General features: G+C 44.5%; 1 protein-coding gene across 7 annotated transcripts; it reads right to left on the bottom strand.

Annotated features, from left to right (window-relative positions):
- Positions 1–1795: 1795 nt before the first annotated feature.
- Positions 1796–22101, bottom strand: ZSCAN23 (zinc finger and SCAN domain containing 23). 7 transcript variants are annotated; one of them, XM_042985446.1, is made up of 7 exons: positions 21473–22101; positions 15151–15634; positions 14760–14910; positions 13818–14443; positions 9113–9320; positions 4948–5469; positions 1796–2555 (listed from the first exon to the last, which is right to left on the bottom strand). In XM_042985446.1, the coding sequence occupies exons 2-5, from the start codon at positions 15556–15558 to the stop codon at positions 9270–9272; spliced, it is 1236 nt and encodes a 411-aa protein (XP_042841380.1). In that variant the 5' UTR covers positions 15559–15634; positions 21473–22101; the 3' UTR covers positions 1796–2555; positions 4948–5469; positions 9113–9269. The 7 variants fall into 7 exon arrangements, with proteins under 7 accessions (XP_042841380.1, XP_042841381.1, XP_042841377.1 ...); XM_042985447.1 differs by lacking the exon at positions 1796–2555 and having other exon boundaries at positions 3859–5469; XM_042985443.1 differs by lacking the exons at positions 1796–2555; positions 4948–5469; positions 9113–9320 and adding an exon at positions 20849–20939 and having other exon boundaries at positions 13387–14443.
- Positions 22102–23563: the final 1462 nt, after the last annotated feature.

Genomic DNA, 23563 nt, shown 5'->3' with positions numbered 1-23563 from the left:
TGAGATCATGACCTGAGCCAAAATCAAGAGTCAGATGCTTAACCCACTGAGCCACCCAGGCGCTCCCAACTATATTCTTAAGTGCCTGTAGAAGCAAAAGTAAATCTAGAGGAAGGTAACATCATTCAGAACCTTTCAGAACCTCAGCTTTTTTTCACACGTAGTGTGACTCTTGATCTTGGGGTCCTGAGTTTGAGCTCTACACTGGGGGTAGAGATTACTTTTAAAAAATTTTAAAAACTGAAAAAAAATTTTTTTTTCTCTGTATACAGTATGTGATGCATATAACATACAAGATATGTGTTCAACTCTTCAGGTTATGAGCAAGTCTTCTGGTCAATAGTAGGCTCTTGATGATTAAGTGTTTGGGGGTCAAGTTATACTGAGATTTTTGTATAGGGGATCAATACCCCTAACTGCATGTTGTCCAAGGGTCAACTGTACTATACTCAAGAGTAGGAAAAGATCATTGTTTATGGTGGTCGCAATGAATAACTAACCTGATCATCTTTCTCCTGTAGAATTCAAAATCAATAAAGAGAATCCTAACAATTTCCCTGAACCTAATGCAATGTAAAATAATGGTTTTTGTTTTTCTTTGTGACTCTAGGATTGCTTCATTTTTATTACCTGCCTTTTCTGGGCATTTGAGTTTGCTTATTCTCCCTTGAACACTAACTTGGGTCTTTTCTGTTTTCCTAATACAAATCAATACACCTCTTTGAAAAAAAGATGCACCTGGGGCTCCTGGGTGGCTCAGTCAGTTGAGTGTCCAAACTCTTGGTTTCAGCTCAGGTCATGATCTCACGGTTCGTGAGTTCAATCCCCATATTGGGCTCCCTGCTGACTGTGGAGCCTGCTTGGGATCCTCTCTTGCCACTTCCCTGCTCATGTGTGCACACTCTTTCTCTCAAAATTAAAAAAAAAAAAAAAAAAAAAAAAACTTTAAAAAATAAATAAAGATGCATCTTTCTTGTCTGGAGTCTTAACTGGGGGCTACGTCATACATCATACCCTAGATAGGAACGGAAGGCGCAAGAACTCACCATGTCATCATTAAAAAGATGCTGAACAAGTTTTTTGACTTGGCAAATCATAACTGCAGCATTTAAAATAATTAACCATCTAATAACATTCCTATTTGTATTTTATACATAACTTAAATTTTCACTAAAATAATTTAACAGTCCAAGCTTTTGTAAGAACTGTATTTAAGAACTAATTAAAACATCTGGAAATCTGAACTGGTGGTCCAGAAGCAGCCCTTTGAATCACTAAAATAATGTAGCTGCTTGAGGAGACTTAAAAAAAATTATTTTTTCAATGTTTATTTTTGAAAAAGAGTGCAAGTTGGGGAGGGGCAGACAGAGAGACACAGAATCTGAAGCAGGATCCAGGCTCTGAGTTGTCAGCACAGAGCTGGACACAGGGCTCAAACTCACGAACTGCGAGATCACGACCTGAGCTGAAGCTGGACATTCAACTGACTGAACCACCCAGGCACCTTGCTTGAGGAGACGGTTAAGGAAAAGTAAATGGCTTGTTCTGTTGAATCTGACAAGGTTTTGAGGGACATTCTGAAAGGCCAGTTCCCATCAAAGACCACCCAGAGGTCTGGTATGGAGAAATTCTGCCTTGCTGATTTCAGATGCTGGACACTTTAAGAGTTTGTTTTGTTTTGTTTACAGAGAGTGAGCGAGCACAAGCAGGGCAGATGGGCAAGAGAATCTTGAGCAGGCTCCATGCCGAGTGTAGAGCCTGACATCGGCCTCCATATCACAACCCCAAGATCATGACCTGAGCTGAAATACAGACACTTAACTGAGCCACCCAGGCTCCCCTAAAATTTTTAATGTTAGATGAGATGCTACTGTTCACAGGCTTTTCCATTCACATTTACCAACTTCTCACACTCGAGTTTTCTGGTATTTAATAAGGAATGAAATATCCAGGAAAATTCTTACTACATTGATTAAACGAAGAGTTTCTCTCCAACACAGACTCTGATACAGTGAAAAATCTCTGTGTTCTGACTGTAACCTTTCCCACACTTAAGATGGTAACACCTCTCCTTGGTGTGAAGTCTCTGGTCCTGGCTAAGGGCTGACCGTCCAAGGCTTTACCATACTTGTCACTTTTATTATAGGGTCCCTCTCCAGCATGGGTTCTCTATGATGAACTAGTCCAGTGTCTACACCGAGAGCTTTTCCATATTCTCCATATTTGTGGGTCTAATTCAGTGGGAATTCTCTTATCTTCAATGAAGCCAGCACTCTTGGACTAAAAGCTTTTCCACACTTCTCATTTTCATGGCATTTCTCCTGTGTATCTCGGATGCTGGATAAGGATGGAGCTCTGAAACTCATTCCACATTCATCACTTATGCAATCATAGATCTATTTCTAGGGTTCTCTGGTATTTTGGGACTTCTACATAATTCAGGCACTTAAGAATATTGCCATCAAATCTAACAGTGTGTCCCTGTTGGCATGTTATTTCTTCAGATTTCTTCTACTTTGGAAACACCTTCTCATTTTCCAGTTTGACCAAATCACCTGAAAGAAGAGATTGAAAATTTCAGCCTAATTCCCTCATTCACACATACCTTACTCAGTTACTTGCTCACTGAACAAGTCTCATTCAAACTACATGCTAGAGGGAAGAAAAAATGTTTCATGTAAGACAGATGTGTATTGAGTTTATGACTTAAACTATAGTGTGTTACTTTAATTTTTTTATTATTTAAAAAAAAATTTTAATGTTTATTTATTTTTGAGAGAGAGAGAGAGAGAGAGAGAGAGAGAGAGGGAGACACAGAATCCGAAGTAGGCTCCAGGCTGAGCTGTCAGCACAGAGCCAGATGCAGGGTTTGAACTCCCCAACTGTGAGATCATGACCTGAGCCAAAGTCAGATGCTTAACTGACTGAGCCACTAGGCACCCCTATAGTGTGTTATTTTTAAAAGGGAAGGGTGTGCATGTACACATGTGCCTATAATAAATAAATAATAAAGGGATAAACCATTAAAGAGCAAAAAAGATTACCTATATGAGAGAGGGAACAGGAGGAGGAAAAGGAGAATTTCCTTGAAAACATTTTATAGATTTCATGTATAAAATTTTGTATTTCACATAATTTAAAAAATGAAAAAAAAATTTTAAATAAAAAATAAAATAAAAAAAGCAATCCCTAAACATTGAAACAAAAATGAAACAAACTGAATTTAAATGTGTACCTGCTGGTGACATAACCACACAAAAGAGAAATTATTTCCAATGTCCTTCGAAGAGTAATTTTTTTGTATATACCCAATGATATAGAACTTAAGGACAAAAGAATGGAAAAATCAGGCACCACCATTAAGCTGTTTATAAAAACCATATTTGATGGTAATGTTAACATTTTTTTTGAGGCCACTGAGATACTGTGGGATAAAACAGATGAGTATTTCATACTCTATCATTCCCGGTATCTTTGAAAGTCTCTAAAAGGAGATGCAGATGAAAGATTAAGGCCCTGAATTTGAACTCGAACTGTCAGTATGAATTCACAATACATACTTTATCTTAAATTCTTCCTAGCTCTGAGCACTGAAAGGCCTAGGAACAATGTCCAATAACAATATGAGCATTCCTAGCACCTTATTTTTGGTTTTAAAATACCATTTCTCACTAAACAGAATCTGGGGTCCTTGGGAAAATGATTGATTTCAGGAGGAGGAAAGGAATTAGATGAGTTTATACTTCTTTTTATACCAGAAACAAGAAAGCTGTCAAATGCCTAGACTCATGTCATAAATATAGGAGACCAGCAGCTGAGAAGTGTGCAGAAGAGAAACCCACCATGTAATACAAGAAGCCTGCTGCATAAGCTTCAGTTTATTTGTTCCATAAATGTCAAATCATTCTGGACAGCTAATTTTTAATAAAGACATGATTAAAGTAAAAATGAAAAATAATTTGTTATCTGTACAATGGAACTTATGTCAGCCATATGTATACATTACATGTAACTCTTGGGAAATATGTCCATAATGTAATACTAAATTTAAAAGTACTGTCAGTTGGTATGTTCAGTATGATTACAATTTGGGCATATATGTGTGCTTGTCCAATGAGCACATAAAAATACTAAATAAGTTTTGTTCTCTACACGAAGTCTTTGAAAATGCACATTTAATAACTTTTCTATTGTATGTAGCCTTTGAGTCATTTTCTATTGGCTTCAATGTAGAAAAATGTTGTCCTGCCTTTGGCATAAAAGGTCAGGCCCAGGGAAGCTGGCAGTATTCAGTTAGAATGGAGAAACAACCCTTCAATAGAATCAGGATTTTCAACAATGTTAGTGCAAAGTAGTGAAGGGAGAATGACAATCAAGGTTAAAACAATGTGCTTAGAGGGACAAGGTAAAAATGAAAGAAGACATCAAGTGAAAGGTAGGCAAAAGGTTTAGTGATGAGGTTCATTTGGAAAAACGCAAAAGACATTTCTGATCTTTTCCCCGGTAGGATCTCCTCTTTCTCCTCAGTAGATTCAGATCTGAGCTGCCCTGTTTCTGGCTGGAGCTGCCCTGCCCTCCCCACCCCGTGAGTCTTAATGCTGCTGCCAGGCAAGCCATTTGCCCTTAGGGCCCTCGTTTGCCCTTCCTGTCCCCACAGGAGGACAAAGGACCCAGGGACAATTAGAGAAATTTGACCAGGGTGGTATCTGCTAGGGTTCTAGAGCTTAGATCCCAGTATTAATCGGGGAACAGAAGAGGAGGACAGAAAGCAGAGTTTCCTTTGACCTACAAGGACAGGGAATAAATGGACACGGAGGGGAACACAACTCTGGCCCATGCATCTTAGCCATTTCCTCTCACTACACTTGAGAGGAAACTTCAAGTCTCTGCTCTCTCTCTGGAGAGAATACCTGCCTCTGGTAATAGATTGTTTCTTCCTTATCTCACCTTCCTCCTGCATGGTCCAGCTTCCTCAACAAGCCCCCAGTCCAGTAACAGCCTCCTCCCTATACACTGGATGCTGCCCCCGCACCCAGGCCTGGAGCTCCGCGGGCAGGATGGTCAGGAGCTGCTCCAGCACCAGCAGCTCCAGGATCTGCTCCTTGCTGTGCGTCTCGGGCCGCAGCTACTGGCGGCGGAGAGCCTGCCTGGAGCCGGACTCCTGAGGCCCAAGGGAATCCTCCTAACAGAACTGCCATGAGTTTTGTCCGAAGAACTGTCAGAAGCACCATTTCTGTGCAGGCTAGATGCTTTAACTATTTGACATCCCTTCTGTTCTTCTGCAGCCCAAAAGGGTTGGACTGAATCATTCCTGGGCAAAGCAGTTCACCACAACAGTAGCAGGGGCTTAATAAGGCTGGTGATAAGGCATAACACATCACTGTTAACAGAGATCAACTCCAAACTAAGAACATATTTACTCAGAGTGAATCGCTGTGGTCAAGTCAATGATTTGAAGGTAAAGAGGCCCTGTAAAAGATAAGACAAGCACAAAATGTCATTAGAAAAATGTCCTAAAATTGACTTATAGACAATTCGGTTACTTTAGGACTACAGAACAATACTAGTAGCTTTTAGATCTAGAAACTGAAGTGAAATATTCAGATAACGTGAAATATCCCGATAACAAAAACAACGCAAACAGCTTTGCTTACTTGAATTGCGTGTCACAGATTTAGTCAATCATATTTATAAATCAACCTCCCTGTGCCAAGAATTATGCTAGATTCTTTCAAAGGCATTTTTAGTTTTAGAAAAGAACAGTGTGCATGTCAGTTGGGGTGTCCCACATTTGAGTTAGGGGGCCCAAGTCAATTAACCAAAGCCCCCCTTGTATACAAACCCAGTGAGTATTTTTCAGTCCTTTACTTACCAGATGCCCCCGCAGTCCCTAACACTCTAACCACTCCCAATCTTCTAAGGAACTGCAATCTTCTGGCCGTTTTCTCATGAGCTGGCTTTTGTAAAGTGCTTAGACCAACACTTGGTGCTCAAGCTTATATAAGGACTTGTCAAAAGCTCATTCTTAAGTCCACTTTATGGCTTTTCTTCAGCTTGCCAAGAAATGTCCGGTTACCCTAAGCTGGGATCCGGCCTTCTCATTCCACATTCATTCTGGGCAATCTCGTCCATTCAGTAGCATCTGAGAACTGAGACGCTTTCACCTAACAACTCCTAAATCTATTCTCTTTTCCCAGTCTTACTTTGGAGATCAAGACCATTGTAGTCCAATGGTATAAGACTCTTCCAGTCCTAGGTCTTAAAAGCACCTCAACACCACCAAAAATTAACTCATTGTTTTCCCCTCATAATCAATGGCTCTTCCAAAATTACTCATTTCTTTTTATTTTTTTTTAACTTTACTTTGCTCCGGCACTGTCAGCACAGAGCCCAACTGGGGCTCCCAGAAACCACAAGATCTTGAGCCGAAACCAAGAGCCGGACACTTAACGACTGAGCCATTCAGGTGGCCCTACCCATTTCTTTAAAAATGACACATTCAGGGGCGCCTGGGTGGTGCAGTCGGTTAAGCGTCCGACTTCAGCCAGGTCACGATCTCGTGGTCCATGAGTTCGAGCCCCGCGTCAGGCTCTGGGCTGATGGCTCGGAGCCTGGAGCCTGTTTCCGATTCTGTGTCTCCCTCTCTCTCTGCCCCTCCCCCGTTCATGCTCTGTCTCTCTCTGTCCCAAAAATAAATAAAAAACGTTGAAAAATGACACATTCATTCCCCTTACCATCTACTAATCCAAAAACCTAATCATCCCTAACTATATTAAAAATAAAGCTTCTAATACGTACTACGTGCCGGGCATTGTCCTCAGCACCTTTTCAACAATCGTTCTCCCTTAGACATCAAGTGGAGTTAAATCCGCGTCTTCCACACAACCCACTCCACCCTCGTCACTTCCACGGCCAGCACCTGGCTTTCACCAACTCACAGTACCGGCTCTCTCCGTGACGCCTGCGCACCTCTCCCCTCTCTTGCTTCCAGTCCTACCCCCTTCCAATCCATCTGCCACCCCGCTCCTGGAATTTCTAGAAGCCTAGTAAGATGACGCTGCTCCCGTGCGTGGAGACAGGGACTCCCGTCTCTGCGGAGTTCGCCTCCCGGAGCAGCGCCAGCACATTGACCACCTGGGCTACGAGGCGGCCGCGCGCGGACCCGGGGCAGCGTAGCCGGGGCCTGCTCCCTTCTGCGAGGCAGTGTGCGCACACACATCGCGTGCATTCTGTGCGGGAGCCGTCACACGGAAAGGACGGAGAGGCACACTGCCTTTTCAAGTCCAAGTTCCCTGGGGTATCGCAGCTGTCACCTGCTCATCCTCTCCGCCCCGGCCACAGCACACCCACCTTCCCTCGGCTGCCTCCGGTCGCCCGTTTCCCCTCAACTCTCCGCCTCTCCGGGAGGTGCCCCCACCCCCGGCTCCGGGCATCCGCGCGGTATCGCAAGGGTGTTCCCCTCGTCCCCACGGCACTGTGAGCTACAGGGGTCTTAAAAGCACCTGGAGACCCGCACTACGCGACCGGCATCCCATGTCCGCTCGAAGGACGCGCTCACTTCTCAACGTTCTCTGAGCCGAGGAAATCACACTTTCCTCCGTTATCTAAGTCCTGAGATCCCGTCACCGTACGTCCTCCGGGACGAACCCTCCCGGCACGGGCGTGCAAGGTCATGACCACCGCCACGAAGGCCTCGATGAAAACAGGACTCCGGAGGGGGACAGAAAACCACCGCCGGCCGTAAAGGCGCACCAGCGCCCGGAGCCCCGAAGCGGGTGGTCCGCGCAGCGCTCGCGTCCACGTCCGCGGGCGGCGACACAGACGACCCTGCGTCTCGGGCAGCGGCCACCAAGCCTCGCGGGCGCCTCCCGCCGGAAAAGGCTCGCGCTAGCCGTGGCTCACACGAGACCGGAAGTACGTCACGACGCCCGGGCACGCCTCCACCCGCTCCACACCGCCCCTCTAGGAAGCACAGAGGTCCTGCATCTCAGTGGTTGGCCGGCTCCCACCGCAGGGGCCCTCGGTGGCCTCTGCACAGCGCAGGCGGGTCCACCGGGTGTCCAGCAGCCACTCAGCCTGGGCCCGTCTCTCTGTTACACTGAGGGAATGCGACGCAGTCCTCCGTTCCCTAGGACCCTGGTCCACTCGGCCCCCAGGGTCTGAAGCAATAATCGACACCCACCTGAGCAAAGCGGCATTAAGAGGGGCAGGTGCTGCTTTGCTGTCCACCGTCTCAATCTTTGTGCATGTGACTCCGGTCCTTTTGAGTAACCTAACCACTTACAGATCCCTGACTCTGCAGAATTAGCAGAAAGTGAGGGGAAGCCACATGCCCGGTCCCCGCTGTGAATGGCCCCGGGGCAACTGCGGAATGTGGGGCCTGGTCAGCCTGTGTTTGGTACCCTGCGGTGTTAAGAGCGCTCTGGTTGCACAGCCCGTGAACAATGTGCATCAATTATGATAACTTAGGAAACTTGGCACAGTATCTGGACCTCGTTCATCCTAGCTACTTGCTTCAAACGGCTTGCCCTCTGCCTTATTCCCGCGAGGTTGTGATCTGGCGCGCTATATTCCCACGCTTCCTCTGTGTGTTAGAGGTGAACAGCCCTCACTAGTCCATCGATCCTCTACCACGGAAATGCTCCTATGCTTCTGGAACGTCATCTCTCTTGTCTGGTAAGCCATAGTCTCAACAGGCTCATCTTAGGTAACTAGCTATTTTAAGCGTTTTGTTGTTGTTTGTGGGTTTTTTTTGGGGGGGAGGGAGGGCTTTTCTGGGTGGGTGTTGTTTTTATAGGCATACCCACCCCTTCTTACCTAATCCAATAAGTGTGTTAACGGGGATTATTTCAAACCAGGCAGACGGTGGCTACTTTGGTCTAGGTGGCTACACTAAACATCCCACAGCTCCTTCATAGATGCTCTACCTTAGCTTTCATGAGAACATTGTATTCTTTCTGTCTCTTCTTCTTCTATCTCCTCAGCAGGAAAAGTCTTAAGTAGGAAGACCATACATCCTGATTTATGCCTCTTGGCTGGCTGTAATTATTAACAGCAATCCCTTTCATTCTCAGAAGTGTCCTAGATTGGGCAATACATTATATATAGTTACCTCAAGTCTGACAACCACCGATACGCTAGCTGAAATGCAGATTCCCAGGTCCTGCCCTCACAAACATTCAGCCGGTCTGTGGTAGTGCCCAGGAAACTGCAGTTCAAACAACCCAGGTGATTCTAACACAGGTATATATTCAGAAGCAGTGGCTTCATCATAGAGCTGAGACGTTGGCATGGAAAACTGGGTGTGAGTCCAGAGAGACCTAAAAAAAAGAAATCAGTGATTTACACACTGTGCTTGCCTCCTCTTTGTTACGTAGAGCACCGAGAAGAGTGAGGAGTGAAGAGCAGTGGGACTCTTTCCACTGCTAAGACACACGGACCAATTGAGAGCCGGAGGGCTAATAGGTATTATTTACGGACAAAGCACGTTTCTTGGTAACAACGTCTCTTTTTATTTTTTCCTTCTCTTTGGTCACCACTTGTTGGCCTAATCCAGTTTTAGCGTGTAAGTTTCCCTGCTTCCTTTTTATGTTCTCACATTTCGTTCTTCCCTTTCCTTTTTCCATCCTGTTTTGTTGCTGCTGTTGCTGTTTGCAGAGGCCTAAAAGGTTCTGAGCCTCCAAGTCCAAGTGCCTGTGAAACCTTATATAATTCACAATGATCTTTGTTCACAGTTTTGTTTTAAACATTTTTAAGATTTTTAACTTTAAAATTTTTAATGTGATTAAAAAATAGATCACTACGAGTGTTTAACCACTTTGGACTTCACTTTTCTCATGCAGGTATGAAATTGGTCAACTCAAAATTTCTTCTTAAAGCTAATATTTTCTCATTTTTTGTTAAGAAACTCCTATAGCACAACAAAATACTTTCAATGATTCCATTATGCTTTAACAAAGTGTTCCATGACCTCTGCATCTGGCCCCCACCCCTGCACACTCACGGCTCTTGAGCCTGTCTTAGCTGCGCCTTCTTCACCCTGTTTCCTCTATCGCAGATACTTTCCGCTATCTTCCAGCTCCTTCTACAAATAATCTACTTTCCTCTCAACTTTTACGTTCTCTCTCAACTTCTAACTCAACATTTAACCAGTGACACACATGTATACTGGTACATAGATTTCAAAACTGCTCCTGAGAAGATACTTCATATTTTATAATTTTGACTTTAGATATGCCATTGTTTTAAAATTTTCTCAGAGGTATTTTTTGTCTTATTGGAAAAATGTAAAACAATCTTCCACTATAAATTGTTTTTTAAAGGAAAAATATTGTCAGATAGAGAAAATAGAAGTCATTTTCAAATACAAAATCTGGACAGAGACTTGGTTCTCCTTGAAGATTTGGTTCCTCAAATAAAAATTATAGTGAAAGAGAGTCTTCAGGGCTCTTACCTACAGCTCTAGATAGCTTTCAGTTGCAAAATTCTCAGTCATTTCTTGACATACAGTGTTCACTGTCCTAACAATGCTCAGAGGGGTGCTGTACTATTCCTCAAGAACCAGTAAGGCTTCTTTATATTTTTAGTAATCTCTACACCCAACGTGGGGCTCAAAATCATGACCCTGTGATCAAGAGTCACACACTCTTCTGAGTGAGATAGCCAGGCATCCCTCGAACCAATAAGTCTTTTTAATTGGATTTGAATCAATACTTCTTACACCTTGCTCAGCCATAAAACTGACTAGTCTTTCAGACTGGGGCTTTTCAAAGGCATAAGGAGAGATGGTTACTGGTTTACAGAGCAGCTGAAAGGAGATCAATGCCAGAGACTCGATGGGTTGAGTGAAAAGAGCCAGGGTAGAAAAAGAAAAGAGAAGTGAGGGTAATTCAGAAATGTAAAGGGAGACAACACCTAAGAGCACCCTACCAGGAAGGCTGGAGTAATCACAGGAAAGGCCAGGGCCTACATGCCCCTGTCTAGCGGTTAAGTCAACTAATGACAAATGTGCATCCCAGATAAAAGAATTAGAAGAAGTATTCGTATCAGAAAACAAGGCAAGTTAGTTTGGTGAACTGTCAGTTTTAATCATGTTAACCATCACTGCACTCGAGTGGTATATGCCTCTACAGCACAGATAACATCTTTTCTTTCTTGGCATTTTTATCAGTTATTGAGAAAATTTAGAATTTTTGAAAAGCTGTGAAAACAAAAAAACAAAAACAAGCACAAAACAAACCAAACATTCAATCTTCAATTGCAGCTGTAAAAACAATCCATTAGAACTATATCCTTTAAAATCCTGATCTGTTCATATTTTAAATCTTTTAAGAGTTGATATAATGGAATTATCCAAACATGCTGTTTTGGCATATGCAGAGGTATCTGTGATGCTTACAAACTCAGATTATTAGAGTGTATGTCTCATATCACTGAATGGAATATATGTTTACTTGAGAAGTTGATTTTATTTCAAACTTAAGTCTACTAGATCTTTCTTCACTTTAAAATCTATATGTATTTCCTTTGGAAATGGTTAAGCCTCAAGATACAGTAAAATACAATCTTGAGAAAATTTAAGATTTTTGAGAAGACCTACAATTACCCATAAGCGGCGACACTAATGGTTTGAAATGCTGAGAATACCTAACAGAGCCAAATACACGAGACTGAAACCATCCCCACCACTCTGCATTTCTCTGTAGAAGAATTATGTCCACCTCTAGTTGCCGAAACCCTGTTTGCCAGCTCACGTGGAAGTTGTTAGCTTTTAAAGTTTGACTTGAAGTACATTTGGGAGGAGAATGAAATAATCTGTAACATTTCAAAGTAGTGGTTGTGCATTTACACCAGTGTGTTAAAGTATGGAGCATCAGCAAATGAGATACTGTCCACTTGTAAACAGAGAGGAGGCTGGCTGTTTCTCTAAAGATTGTATTGTTTCATGAACACAGCAAGGGGTTGAAGAGTGTAAATATACACCATCTTTCCGTGGAACAAAGGAAATAAGGTTATATATGTTCACGTTTTCTTGTATTTCCATGAAGGAACACTGAAGATATGTAAGATACTAGAAAAATGGCTACCTATGAGGGAAAAGATAGGCTCCCTTTTTAATGTTGCTTTCATACTTGAATCAGACGAAGAATGAACTATCTTCTTGAAAAGTCCCTCTAAGTAAATTAAAAGTTAAAAAAAAATCATTCACTACAAAAATAAATAAGGGGCACATGAGTGGCTCAGTTGGTAAGCGTCTGACTTCGGCTCAGGTCATGATCTCGTGGTTTGTGGGTTCATGCCCCATGTCGGGCTCTGTGCTGACAGCTCAGAGCCTGGAGCCTGCTTTGGATTCTGTGTCTCCCTCTCTCTCTGCCCCTCCCCTGCTTGTGTTTTGTGTCTGTCTCAAAAATAAATAAACATTAAAAATAAATAAATAAAATGCCCCAAATGAGGGATCAGTGGAAGGAGTCCTTCCTGGAACTCGGCTGTAAACCGAACAGAGCAACATGCACAGACGGGAGGCTTTATTGAGCTGTGCCTCAGTGCCTTCTAAATCCTGGAAGTTCCTTCTAACCTCAGTGCCTTCTAAATCCTGGAAGTTCCTTATACTGGTCATTTCTACATGGTGATAAAATGCTTCCAGATGCTTAGAAAGAACACTAGGAATCAGGAGACAGGGTTTCGGCTCCAGCTCGGTGACCCAGCTGAAAGGTCCGCAGTCACTTCCAGCCTCCGTTTCTGTATCATATAAGGGGCACAGAAGTGATCTGTAGGGTCCCTTATGATGTTTCTATCATGGTTAAGTGACCTGCAGTGTATTTGGTACTCCAATCTGGATTGTCATCACCATAGATTCCCATTTCTTTGTGTCCTAGGCTTAGTATAAAGCTTGGTAAACGTTCAATCAGTGTTAAGGGAAAGAAGTTTTTTAAAGCATGGCCTTGGTGGTAATTAATAGGTAATGCTGAGAAGCATGGAGCTTATAAAAAACAATCAATGTGGAAGACTGATCATACTTTTCAACTTCTGTATATGTTTGAAATTTTGTATAACTAAGGGTTAAATAAAGAAAGCAAAATCCAAAAATGCTTATAAATCACAGGAAAAATGCAAAGAGGCCTATATTTTCGTAATGAAGATCAGAAGTGAGATACCAGATTTTTAGATAAGTTTCTTGGTCTACACAAATCTGAAATCTCGAGCAACAGTAACACATTGATGTGTCCTCACTTGGGTCCTTGGTTCCTCACTGAAGGCGGAGTCAGTGGAACTCTACAGAGTTCTTAACAGGGAGAAGCCTTCTGTGTATCTATGGGAGGATTTATCTGTCCACTTTTGTAGGTTAAAAAGCAAATTATCATATCTTATGAGAAAACAATCAAATCGTTTAAGTTGCAAGTTTTACTGCCATTATTTTTAAATTAATTTTTAAATATTCAAACTACTTTTAACATAATTGTGTATTCAGGTAGCATGTAATTTTTTAAAACTTTTTAAAAAAAGTTTCTTAGAACTCGGACGAAGGAGTTTTCCTAGAGCACACCTGGAGAACTTTCTGCACAGACAGGTGTGGGACCAGTTGATGAAGTCACCACAACAGTGTTCACTACTGCAAACACGGATGTCACAGACCCCAGAGAAGCTGACAGATGGACTTAACATATCATGCTTCTCTCAGCATAAAAACACGGACACCCTCCACAGTCTGCACTCCAGAGGACCGAACGATTCTTTTCCTAGGACTCTGCTTCAGGGACAGAGTGAGAGCCTGCCCCACCACCTCCACTAGGGTCCGACACCGGGAGCCTCTGCCCTACCTGCTCCAGGGGGCTAGCGGCACCCACCCCAGGGTGGACCTTCCGATGCTGGACGAGGTTGCAGTGATAAATAAAGTTCTTGCCACAGTCTTCACATTCGTAAGGCCTTTCTCCAGTGTGAATCCGCTGATGCTTAATGAGGACAGAACGTCGGCTGAAGCTCTTCCTGCACTGGCCGCACTGGAAGGGCTTCTCCCCCGTGTGGATCCGGAGGTGATGGAAGAGCCCCGCGTTCTGGCTGAACGCTTTGCCACAGATGCCACACTGGTAGCGCTTCTCCCCGGTGTGGAGTCTCTGGTGCTGGAACAGACCCGAGCGCTGGCTGAAGGCCCGTCCGCACTCATCACACCCGTAGGGCTTCTCCCCGGTGTGTGTCCTCTGGTGCTCGATCAGGATGGAGTTCTGGGTGAAGCTCTTCCCACACTCACCACAGACGTAGGGTCTCTCCGCCGAGGAGCTGGCCCGCTGCCTCTCCCACCTGCCCTCCTGGTCACATGTGTCTGCACACTCAGGCCCCAGAAGAGTGTCACCGTTCAGTTTCTCAGGAACTTCCACAAGACGTTTCTTTTCTTTACAGAGCTCCCTCTTCGGGGCTGACTGCACACTCCAAGCCCCAGCCTCATCCCCTGAAACGAGAAATGGATCACATGAACGTCATGTTTCCAAATGGAAAAGAAAAAAGCAACCAGGAGGGTGGGTGGCAGGGGACGCATAAGCACGGTTCTGTGTACTTCCCCCACCTAGACAAGGATGCCCGGACCTCAGGGAGAAGACACACTGAACTGTAACTGTCAGGGGACTGTCTTCCCCCAACCAGGCCGCAAACCTCCTTGCTGGTCACCGTGTCCCCAGGACCAAGCACAACGCCTGGCACACAGCAGACGCTGAGCAGATGGACGGTGAGGGAGTGAGGGAGGCCTCTGAGGAAGTTCCAGTCCTCACCGATCTCCCGAAGCAGGCACACCTCCCGCGACCTGCACTGATGCGGCCCTTCCAAGGTCGGGGGCTGGCCGCTTGAGGAGTCCTGGGCTGCTCCCCGACCCGCCTCCTCCTTCACCAACTCTTCCTGCTCACGGGCACAGGCTGGAACCTGCTGGAAATTAAGGACGGTTAGAAATCAACTGTCAGAGAAGACATCGTAAGGAGGCCTCCTCAGGCCCACTGCACGGGAAAAGAAGGACCAAGAAACTGGCAGGAAGAAACAGGCAGAAGGATGGGGCACCCACAATAGACCACATCAGGCACAAAGAAATCCTCGTCCTCTTCCTCTTGCTGCGCAGAAACCCCACACTCGTTCTTAACAGCTACCGACCTCTGTCCTGCCCTCTCCCACCTGCTCTCCCGGCTCGTCCAGCTCCCGCTCCAGATCCTCCAGCACGGTCACCGCCTGCTCCCCGCTCTCCGGGTGGTGCTCCCGCACCCAGGCCTGGAGCTCCTCGGGCAGGATGGTCAGGAACTGCTCCAGCACCAGCAGCTCCAGGATCTGCTCCTTGCTGTGCGTTTCTGGGCTCAGCCACTGGCGGCACAGCTCGCGGAGCCTTCGAAGAGCCTCGCGGGGTCCAGGGGTCTCCTGGTAGCAGAACTGCCTGAAGCGTCTACGGAAGATCTCTCTGCTATGCGGGTGATCTCTCCACGGGCCAGATTCCTGCCCAGAGGCACAATCCCCCTCTTCCTCTTCTACCTTTACTGCCAGACGTCCTTCCTGCATCTCTGGAGTCTGAAGGACGGAGGCTGTGGCCATTTTAGGCTTCACTATTCAGAAAAAGAATCTATCCTTGATGACTCCCTTTGATCTTTTCTTCTGAAAATCCTAAAATCTAAAACATATTTTGCAGAGAAAAAAAAACATTAAAATGCAGAAAATCTTTTCTGCTCGCGGGCACTGGGGTATTTATAGCAAAAGCAGTCACTGTCTAGTGAAGAGCAGAGAATGCATGACTAACAGTAAGGACTTTGCAAATCCTGAGGCAAGTGACACAGGGGAAGGAAAACAGAAACAGAACACGTTCCCCAGAACCGGCCCCCCGCCAACCACGGTTTTATTGAAGAAGGGACCATTTTGATCATCCTCAATGAATCAGCTCAAGTAACTCAGTTAGAATAAACTGAGTTTCCATTTGAATGGCAAGATCCTGGACGTGGCGTGTCATGCTGAATGGAGGTAAACGAGCATCATGGTGCCAAGTGGTCACAGAGGACACTAAGAGTCAAGGAGAAAAGGGAAACAAAATGGAGAAGGGAGAAGTAAAGATAAAAGGACAGAATGAGGAGCCAAAGAAATGTACTGGGGAGGAGAGGCCAAGTCTGTCCAGTCGGGTGAGGTGTGCAGGAAAGAGTTCTGTACTTGGGCTGAGACCCGATCTTCCAGGTACAATCTGTGCGGGCCCATCTTTCTAGGGGATATGAAGATAAAATAAGATCATGGATAAAGAGCACAGGAAGCTGGCAGCTCGGTAAATCCTAAAGTATGATACATTACTACTATTGTCATTTTTCTTATAAATCTTATTGAAGGAATAAATGAATCCTAGCAATCAAAACACCACGGCAAAAGAATCAGAAAGTAGTCAAGAGATATTAAAATGAAAGAAATATTGGTTCTGATATTTTAGAATTTTTTTTTTTTAATTTGAGAGAGAGAAAGAGAGAGCGCACGTGTGCACACGGTGGAGGGGCAGAGGACCAGGGAGAATCTTAAGCAGACTCCACACTCAGTACGCAGCCCAATGCAGGGCTCGATCCCACAGCCCTGGGATCGTGACCTGAGCCTACGGAGTTGGACATTCAATCGACTGATCCAAGCCTCTGGTTCTGATATTTTAAAACAGGGGTAGGGTCTGAGCTGTTTCTCGTCCTTTAATTTCCTGGAAATTGTTTATCTTTGAGACTTTGAGGATGGACAGTGGACAGCAATGCGTAAAATAAAATCAGTGCTCATAAAGACACAAATGTCTATGACCACATAAAGCTTATGAAAGAATCTAAACCAGAATAGTAATTAAGGAAAGCAATTTTCTGAAAGAATATTATGTAGCCTAGTGATTTCAAAGGATCATTTTTGGGCAGAGGCTTTCAAACTTTTTTGACCAGGACCCACAGTAAGAGGTATTTTATACTGAGACCCAGAACACATATATGCATGTGTGTGTACATGAATGTATATGAGACACGCACACACATAACTGAAATAATAACTTCACAAAAACTAAGCACCCTTATTTATGTGATATGTATTATTCTTTTTCTAAATCCTGGTTGTTGTTTTTAAACCCCAAAACAAAAAACCCTGGTCACAGCCCACATGGACTTCATGATCCACATGAGTCATGACCTATAGCTTTAAAAAGTTGCCAAATTTAAGTAAAATTTTTATAATTCATTGTAAATATAACCCAACACTGTTCTTAGGTATTGGAATCCATCACAAAATAAAAAGAAAAACTAAGGAGAGGGTATTTAATTACAACCGAACATGGATCACTTACGAGTACAAGAGAAGTTAAATCTGCATCGCCAGTATTAGGCATACTTATCAGGAAGAGAAAGACTACCAGGGCAGGGAAGCATCGTTCTGGGTAACCTGCAAATATTATCCTTTCCACAAATTCCTAACATTTCTGGCTTCACTAACTTTTATAGTCACCACTCCAGGAGAAGTGGAGAGAGTTTTTTCCTCCAAAGGCAGGATCCCTGAGCTCATATTCCCTCCCCAGCTTTGCCTGGCACTGACTCACCATCACTTCGAGTACCACGTTATCTTTTTCTGTCCAAAGCTCTCACACACCACCCATGCATCTAGCCAACATTTACTTAGAGCCTGCCATATTCCAGGTTCCGTTCTATGCACTAGAGATAAGCTGCAAAAAAAAAAACAAAGTCCCTACTTCCATGGGATTTACATTCTAATAACAATATCAGTAACAGCTGACGTATATTGTTTTTGAGGTACCGGGCATTGTACTAGACGCTTTACATATATTACCTCATTTCATCCTCAAACAACCTCAAGTAAGCTTTTGTAATTACCCAGTATCATAGATGAGAAAATGGAGGCGCAAAGACTTTAAATCTTCGTGAAACAAGTTTCACAGGCCTAGGTGGGGAAGCCGCCTTTTAAACCCCACAAATCTAACTTCAGAATTCAGTCTTGAGCACTACACCACTCGTTCTCCTCTACGTGGGAAGGAAGACGGAAGGGGCCAACAGGGACAGACGGTAATATGCCAAATAGCAGCAAACGCTACAGAGAAAATTCAAGGTAAAAGAGATGGGGAGAAAGGTCTCCATTTCATGTGGGGCATCAGGGAAGGCCTTGCGGATAAGGTAACGTCTGAGCAGACTCGAGAAGTGAGTGGCGGTCACAGGACTCCCTGGAGAAGGATGGTTCCACGCAAAGGGAACCGAGTCCTTGGAGGCCGGAGCACGGCTGCGTTCTTCAAGCAACAACCAGTTGAACAATGTGGTGACAGCAGAGAGAGCAAAGGGTACAGTGATAGAGTCAGGTAGGGAGATTATGAAACGCCACGTGAGGGCTCTGCCTTCTAGTCTAAGACATGTGGAAAGCCATTGAGGTTTACAGTGGGGTGGGGGGTGGCGACGAAATGTTACTTACACTTAATATGAAAGTATAACCAGCTGCTGTGATAACAGACTATGGGAAAAGTGGAAGCAGAGACAGAAGCTATCTAGTCTTTGCGGGAGCGATGATTGTGGCTGCAAGCGTGGTCTGCAGGGTCTACTCTAGGGTGTGGAAGTTTGGGGTGCAAGTATCAAACAGGTAAGTGAAGGACATGCGCTCTGATGTCACTCAGTTAACCGAACACAGGTTCAAAGGATTAAACGGCTACTCATGCCCTCTTGTTTTGTCAATCTTCTAGGCCCTGAAAAAGGTCTCTTTCCTATTTGCTGCCCGTCTGCTTTGGCTTTAAGTCAAAGATTTTCTATTCACAGAAAATGCAGCTGAAGCTTTGAGCTCTGCTCATAGAAAGTCATCTCCGCTCTGTGGTGTTTCACATTTTTACTCAGTTTCACGAAGATCGATTTCCCTCTCTTCTCTGGATAGGCTCCCTTTCGCTTTCCTCCCGATTTCACTTCTGTCTGGTGGCCTCACACCGGCACATCTTTGCTGCTTTTTGAACCCAGTGCTGCCCTCCTGCTCACAAACATACAGCTATTAATCTCACTTAGGTTCACCACCCCATTGTACACACCTTCCTTGACTTACCGTGGGGCTACGTCCTGATGAACGCACCATGAGTTGAAAATATCATAGGCTGAAAATGCAGAGTCCACCTAACCGACCACACATCACAGCTTAGCCTCACTTACCGTAAACATGAGCCTACAGCGGGGCAAAATCACCTAACACAAATCCTGTTTTGTTGTTAAGTGCTGAAAATCTCATGTACCTTAGGGAATATTGTCCTGACAGTGAAAAACAGAATGGTTATAAATGTATCTGTTATTTCTCACGAGCAACTCGAGAAAGATCAAACTCATAATTCGAAGTAGTATGAACGTGTACCACCCTTTGTAGGGGGCCATCGGTACATGCCAGGTAGAGAATTAGCATAATAATCTCTCACACTTAAAAGAACCACATCTGCATTTTAAAGTTTCTCCTAGAGTCTCAGCAAGCTTGATACTCCCAAATCTACCACTGCCCTCAGGGAGGAATGCTCTTTACCAAAGAAATACATGCTGCTGAAGATCAAGCAGCATGCAACCAAGTATGTTTTTATCATAACGCACCCCCAAACCCTCCCCCCTGACATCACCATCTAAGGCCCCCCACTACTTACTGGATGCAGCCACAGACTCTCCCCGCTGAGGTCACCATCTAAGGCCCCCGACTACTTACTGTACGCACTCCCAAACCCTCCCCCCTGATATCACCATCTAAGGCCCCCGAAACACTCAAGCTCGGCTCAAGACCAGTCAGGTCTCTAGCTTCAACTGTTGGGCCCCTCTTGTTTTCCCATATTCCACATGCAAAACCTGCCCGCTCCACTCCGGCTTCTCTTCTCACTGTTCTTTAGTCAGGCTTTCCTCATCCCTGCTCCATATCCGTGGTCTTGCCAGCTGCACTTGTTCCAACCCTACCCAACCTCTGCACCTTGATTTGAATCTCACATCCTTTGAGGTCTTCCTCATGCGTTCCAGCCCACCCTCTTCCTCCTTCCAGCTCTTCTATCATTTTGCCCCCAGTCTCTATCTTGCAGTTAGCTCTCACATTAAAACAAAATCCCAAAAGTACAGAATAGCCAATTCCTTCATCAAGCTCTACTCCCCAGAAGTAGACACCGTTAAAGATTAGACTGTATCAGGGGTGCCTGGGGGGCTCAGTCGGTTGAGCGTCCAACTTTGGCTCAAGTCACGATCTTGCGGTTTGTGGGTTCGGGCCCCGCGTCGGGCTCTGTGCTGACAGCTCGGAGCCTGGAGCCTGCTTCGGATTCTGTGTCTCCCTCTCTCTCTGCCCCTACCCTGCTCATGCTCTGTCTCTGTCTCAAAAATAAATAGAAACATTAAAAAAAAATTTAAAAAGATTAGAATGTATCTTTTCGTCGTCTGTGCATCTTTAATGTGTGCACGCACACACTCACACACACACACACACACACACACACAAACACAACCTTTCCTATGCATCTGCAATAAGTAGAAAGTGGTATAAGGTAGCAGATTTAGTTATGAATTCTGACTAACAATGTGATCTTGATCAAGTTACTTGACTGGTTTTTCTGATCCTCAATCTCGTGTACAAAATGAGGACAGTTCCTTTGCAAAGTTGTCAAGAGTATTACAGGAGACAATGCATACAAAATGGTTCGGCACAAAGCCTGGCACACAATAAACTTCCACTTTTAAAGAAATACTGTACAATTTTTGGCTTCAGGTGGCTTAATCAATACCTGCTACCTACCCTTGGGGCCAAGACTGTAAGGTTTCCTTCCTATTGCCCAAAGCACAGCAAGGGTAAGTGGGCGGGGAAGCACGTGTTAACACACCACTAAAGTAGCTGTTTCACCAACCTTGCAAACGTACTCTGGAAGACATCCATGTGTTCAGATAACACTTTTCTCTACTCTTAAATCCTAACCGGAAGCCCAGGACTCCTGAGGTCTGAAAGTGAGGAGGACCAGATTCAAACGAGATAAGTAACCCCTGGGCTGTGGCCGTGAAGCTAATATAGAAAAGAACAGAGTCAGCACAGCAGGTTTAAGAAAACGGCCTGGATCTGAACCCTGACTACACCCCTTACCAGCTGGTATGAGTTGGGTCGAGTGAGTGGGCCTCACTTTCCTTCTCGATGTTAGAAAAGGGGGCAGGAGAGGGCTGGTCCGTACTCGGAGCCTACCTACATACGTTACTACCTGGGAAGTGCTTTGAACAACGCCTGCCCAGAACGTACTACCTGCTGCTGAAATATTCGCTTAGCAAACATAAGCAAATCGCGAGCGCCCCCGTGGGTGGTGAACCAGACCCCGAGAGGCCGAGAGGAACGCTCCTCCGTCGGCGCCTGTCCCCTCATCCTACTATGGGGACGGAGACGGCCCGAGGCGCCCGAGCTCGGGTCCGGTCAGGACGCCCCCGCCTCCCGCACCCGGCCCGGTGACAGAGCTCACACACCGGCGCGGCCCGACTCCGAAGCTCACCGAGCATCCGCGGGAGGAGAGGCCACCCCGCCAGGCCCCACCGCCTCCCGGTCCTTGACAACCACAGCCCGCACAGTGACCGGCTACAAAGGCCGGAAGTGCGTCACGCGTGCCACCTCCGGGACGGCGTTCCGGCCGCTTTCCTTCTAGCAAGCCCGGAGGTCTCACGCCTCTATGGTCGCCCCGCCGAATCGGCTCCACAGGTGGAGTGAGGCGCTGGGAGGTGTATTCTGCCCCGCGGGGTTAATGGGACAACAGCCAACATAGTGTTTAGCCCATATTAACTTATTCATTCTGCATTGCAACCCTGTAAGTTAGATAGTTATCCCCATTTAACAGATGAGGAAACTGACGCACGTTCCCTCTGCATTTATTGCCATTCCTGCAAAGAAATCATTTTTGTGCACTTTACTTAATTGCACGAGATATTTCAGGTTCACTTTATATATTACCTGCCCTGGACCTAGAATCCACCATTGTTCCATAAGGCATGAAGCTCTGGTTCCTTTCAGTGGAGAATGGTATACAGAAACCAGCGGATAAGCCATGGGTAGTAGGATATATCATTGCTTCTAGGCCATATCAGTGAGTATATATATAATTTTTTTTTTCTTCAGGATTTTATCTCATTTTTTAATACAATTTTTAAAGTTTATTTATTTTGAGAGAGAAAGGGAGCAGGGGAGGGGCAGAGAGAGAGAGAGTCCCAAGCAGGCACGGAATTCAATGTGGGGCTCCATCTCACAAACGGTGAGCTGAAATCAAGAGCTGGCTGCTTAAGCGACTGAGCCACCCAGATGCCCGGAAAGTTACACATGATTTTTGACTGCACAGGGGTCAGAACGCCAATCCCTGCCTTGTTCAAGGGTCAGCTATATACTCATGCCCCATTTTCATTAGTTTTAATTTATCCTGTCCTTCCTTCCTCTTTCCTTCCTTCTCTCCTCTCCTTTCTCTTACAAAAATAAGCACCTGCCTTCTTTACCTCCATAAATTATATTATATACACTCTTTTATACCTTGCTTTATCACTTATTAAAAAACCTGGAAATTATTCTAAATTTGTTCATTGAATTTTTTTTTTTTTTTTTTTTTTTTTTTTTTACAGTGGCATAGTACTCCATCGTGTGGCTTTTTCAACTAGTCTTTGAGGGATGGGTATTTGGATTGTTTCCAATATTTTAACAAACAATGCTGCAATGATCAATGAATAAACAGAAATGAGAAGTGAGGAGAGAGAAAGGGAGGTGTCTTTGTAAGGGCTGTATTACTTTGCACTCTGAGAGTGCCTGTTTTCACATAGCCTCCCAGACTGTATGTTCTTAAACATTCAAATTTTGTTAATATGACAGGTCATTAGGTATTTCTTATGCAATCATAACCCCAATGATTAAATCCTTGTTAAAAATGGATTCATAGTATATTATGAATAATAGAAAAAGTTAAAGATAACAGAAACAAAGATATTCCATGCTCATTAACTGCAAGAACCAATATTGTTAAAACATGCACACTACCCAATGCAATCTACTGATTAAATGCAATCTCTAACAAAATACTAAAAACATTTTTCACAGAACTAAAACAAATAATACCAAAATTTGTATGGAACCACAAGACCTTGAATAATCAAAGCAATCTTGAAAAAGAACAAAGCTGGAGGTATTACAATCCAGATTTCAAGATATACTATAAAGCTGTCATAATCAGAACAGTGTGGTACTGGCACAAAAACAGACACACGGATCAATGGAACAGAATGGAAAACCCACATATAAACCCACATGTATGTGGTCAATTAATCTTCGACAAAGGAGTTAAGAATATCCAATGGGGTAAAAGACAGTCTCTTCAATGAATGGTGCTTGGAAAACTGAATAGCTACATGCAAAAGAATGGAACTGGACCACTTTCTTACACCATACACAAAAATAAACTAACAGATTAAAGACCTAAATGTGAGACCTAAAACCATAAAACTCCTAGGAGAAAACATAGGCAGTAATTTCTTTGACATTGACCGTAGAATCATTTTTCTGGATATGTCTCCTCTGGCAAGGGAAACAAAAGCAAAATTAAACTATTTAGACT

Source organism: Panthera tigris, chromosome B2 (genome assembly GCF_018350195.1).
Source record: "Panthera tigris isolate Pti1 chromosome B2, P.tigris_Pti1_mat1.1, whole genome shotgun sequence".
Classification (NCBI taxonomy): Eukaryota; Metazoa; Chordata; class Mammalia; order Carnivora; family Felidae; genus Panthera; species Panthera tigris.
This window is presented reverse-complemented; position numbering and strand designations above follow the sequence as displayed.

Coding starts and splice junctions, on each gene's coding strand:
- ZSCAN23 (XM_015542286.2), bottom strand. CDS start 15,558: ATGGCCACAGCCTCCGTCCTTCAGACTCCAGAGATGCAGGAAGGACGT. Junction 14,911..15,150: donor TGGACGAGCCGGGAGAGCAG/GTGGGAGAGGGC, acceptor CTTAATTTCCAG/CAGGTTCCAGCCTGTGCCCG. Junction 14,444..14,759: donor GTGCCTGCTTCGGGAGATCG/GTGAGGACTGGA, acceptor TTCTCGTTTCAG/GGGATGAGGCTGGGGCTTGG.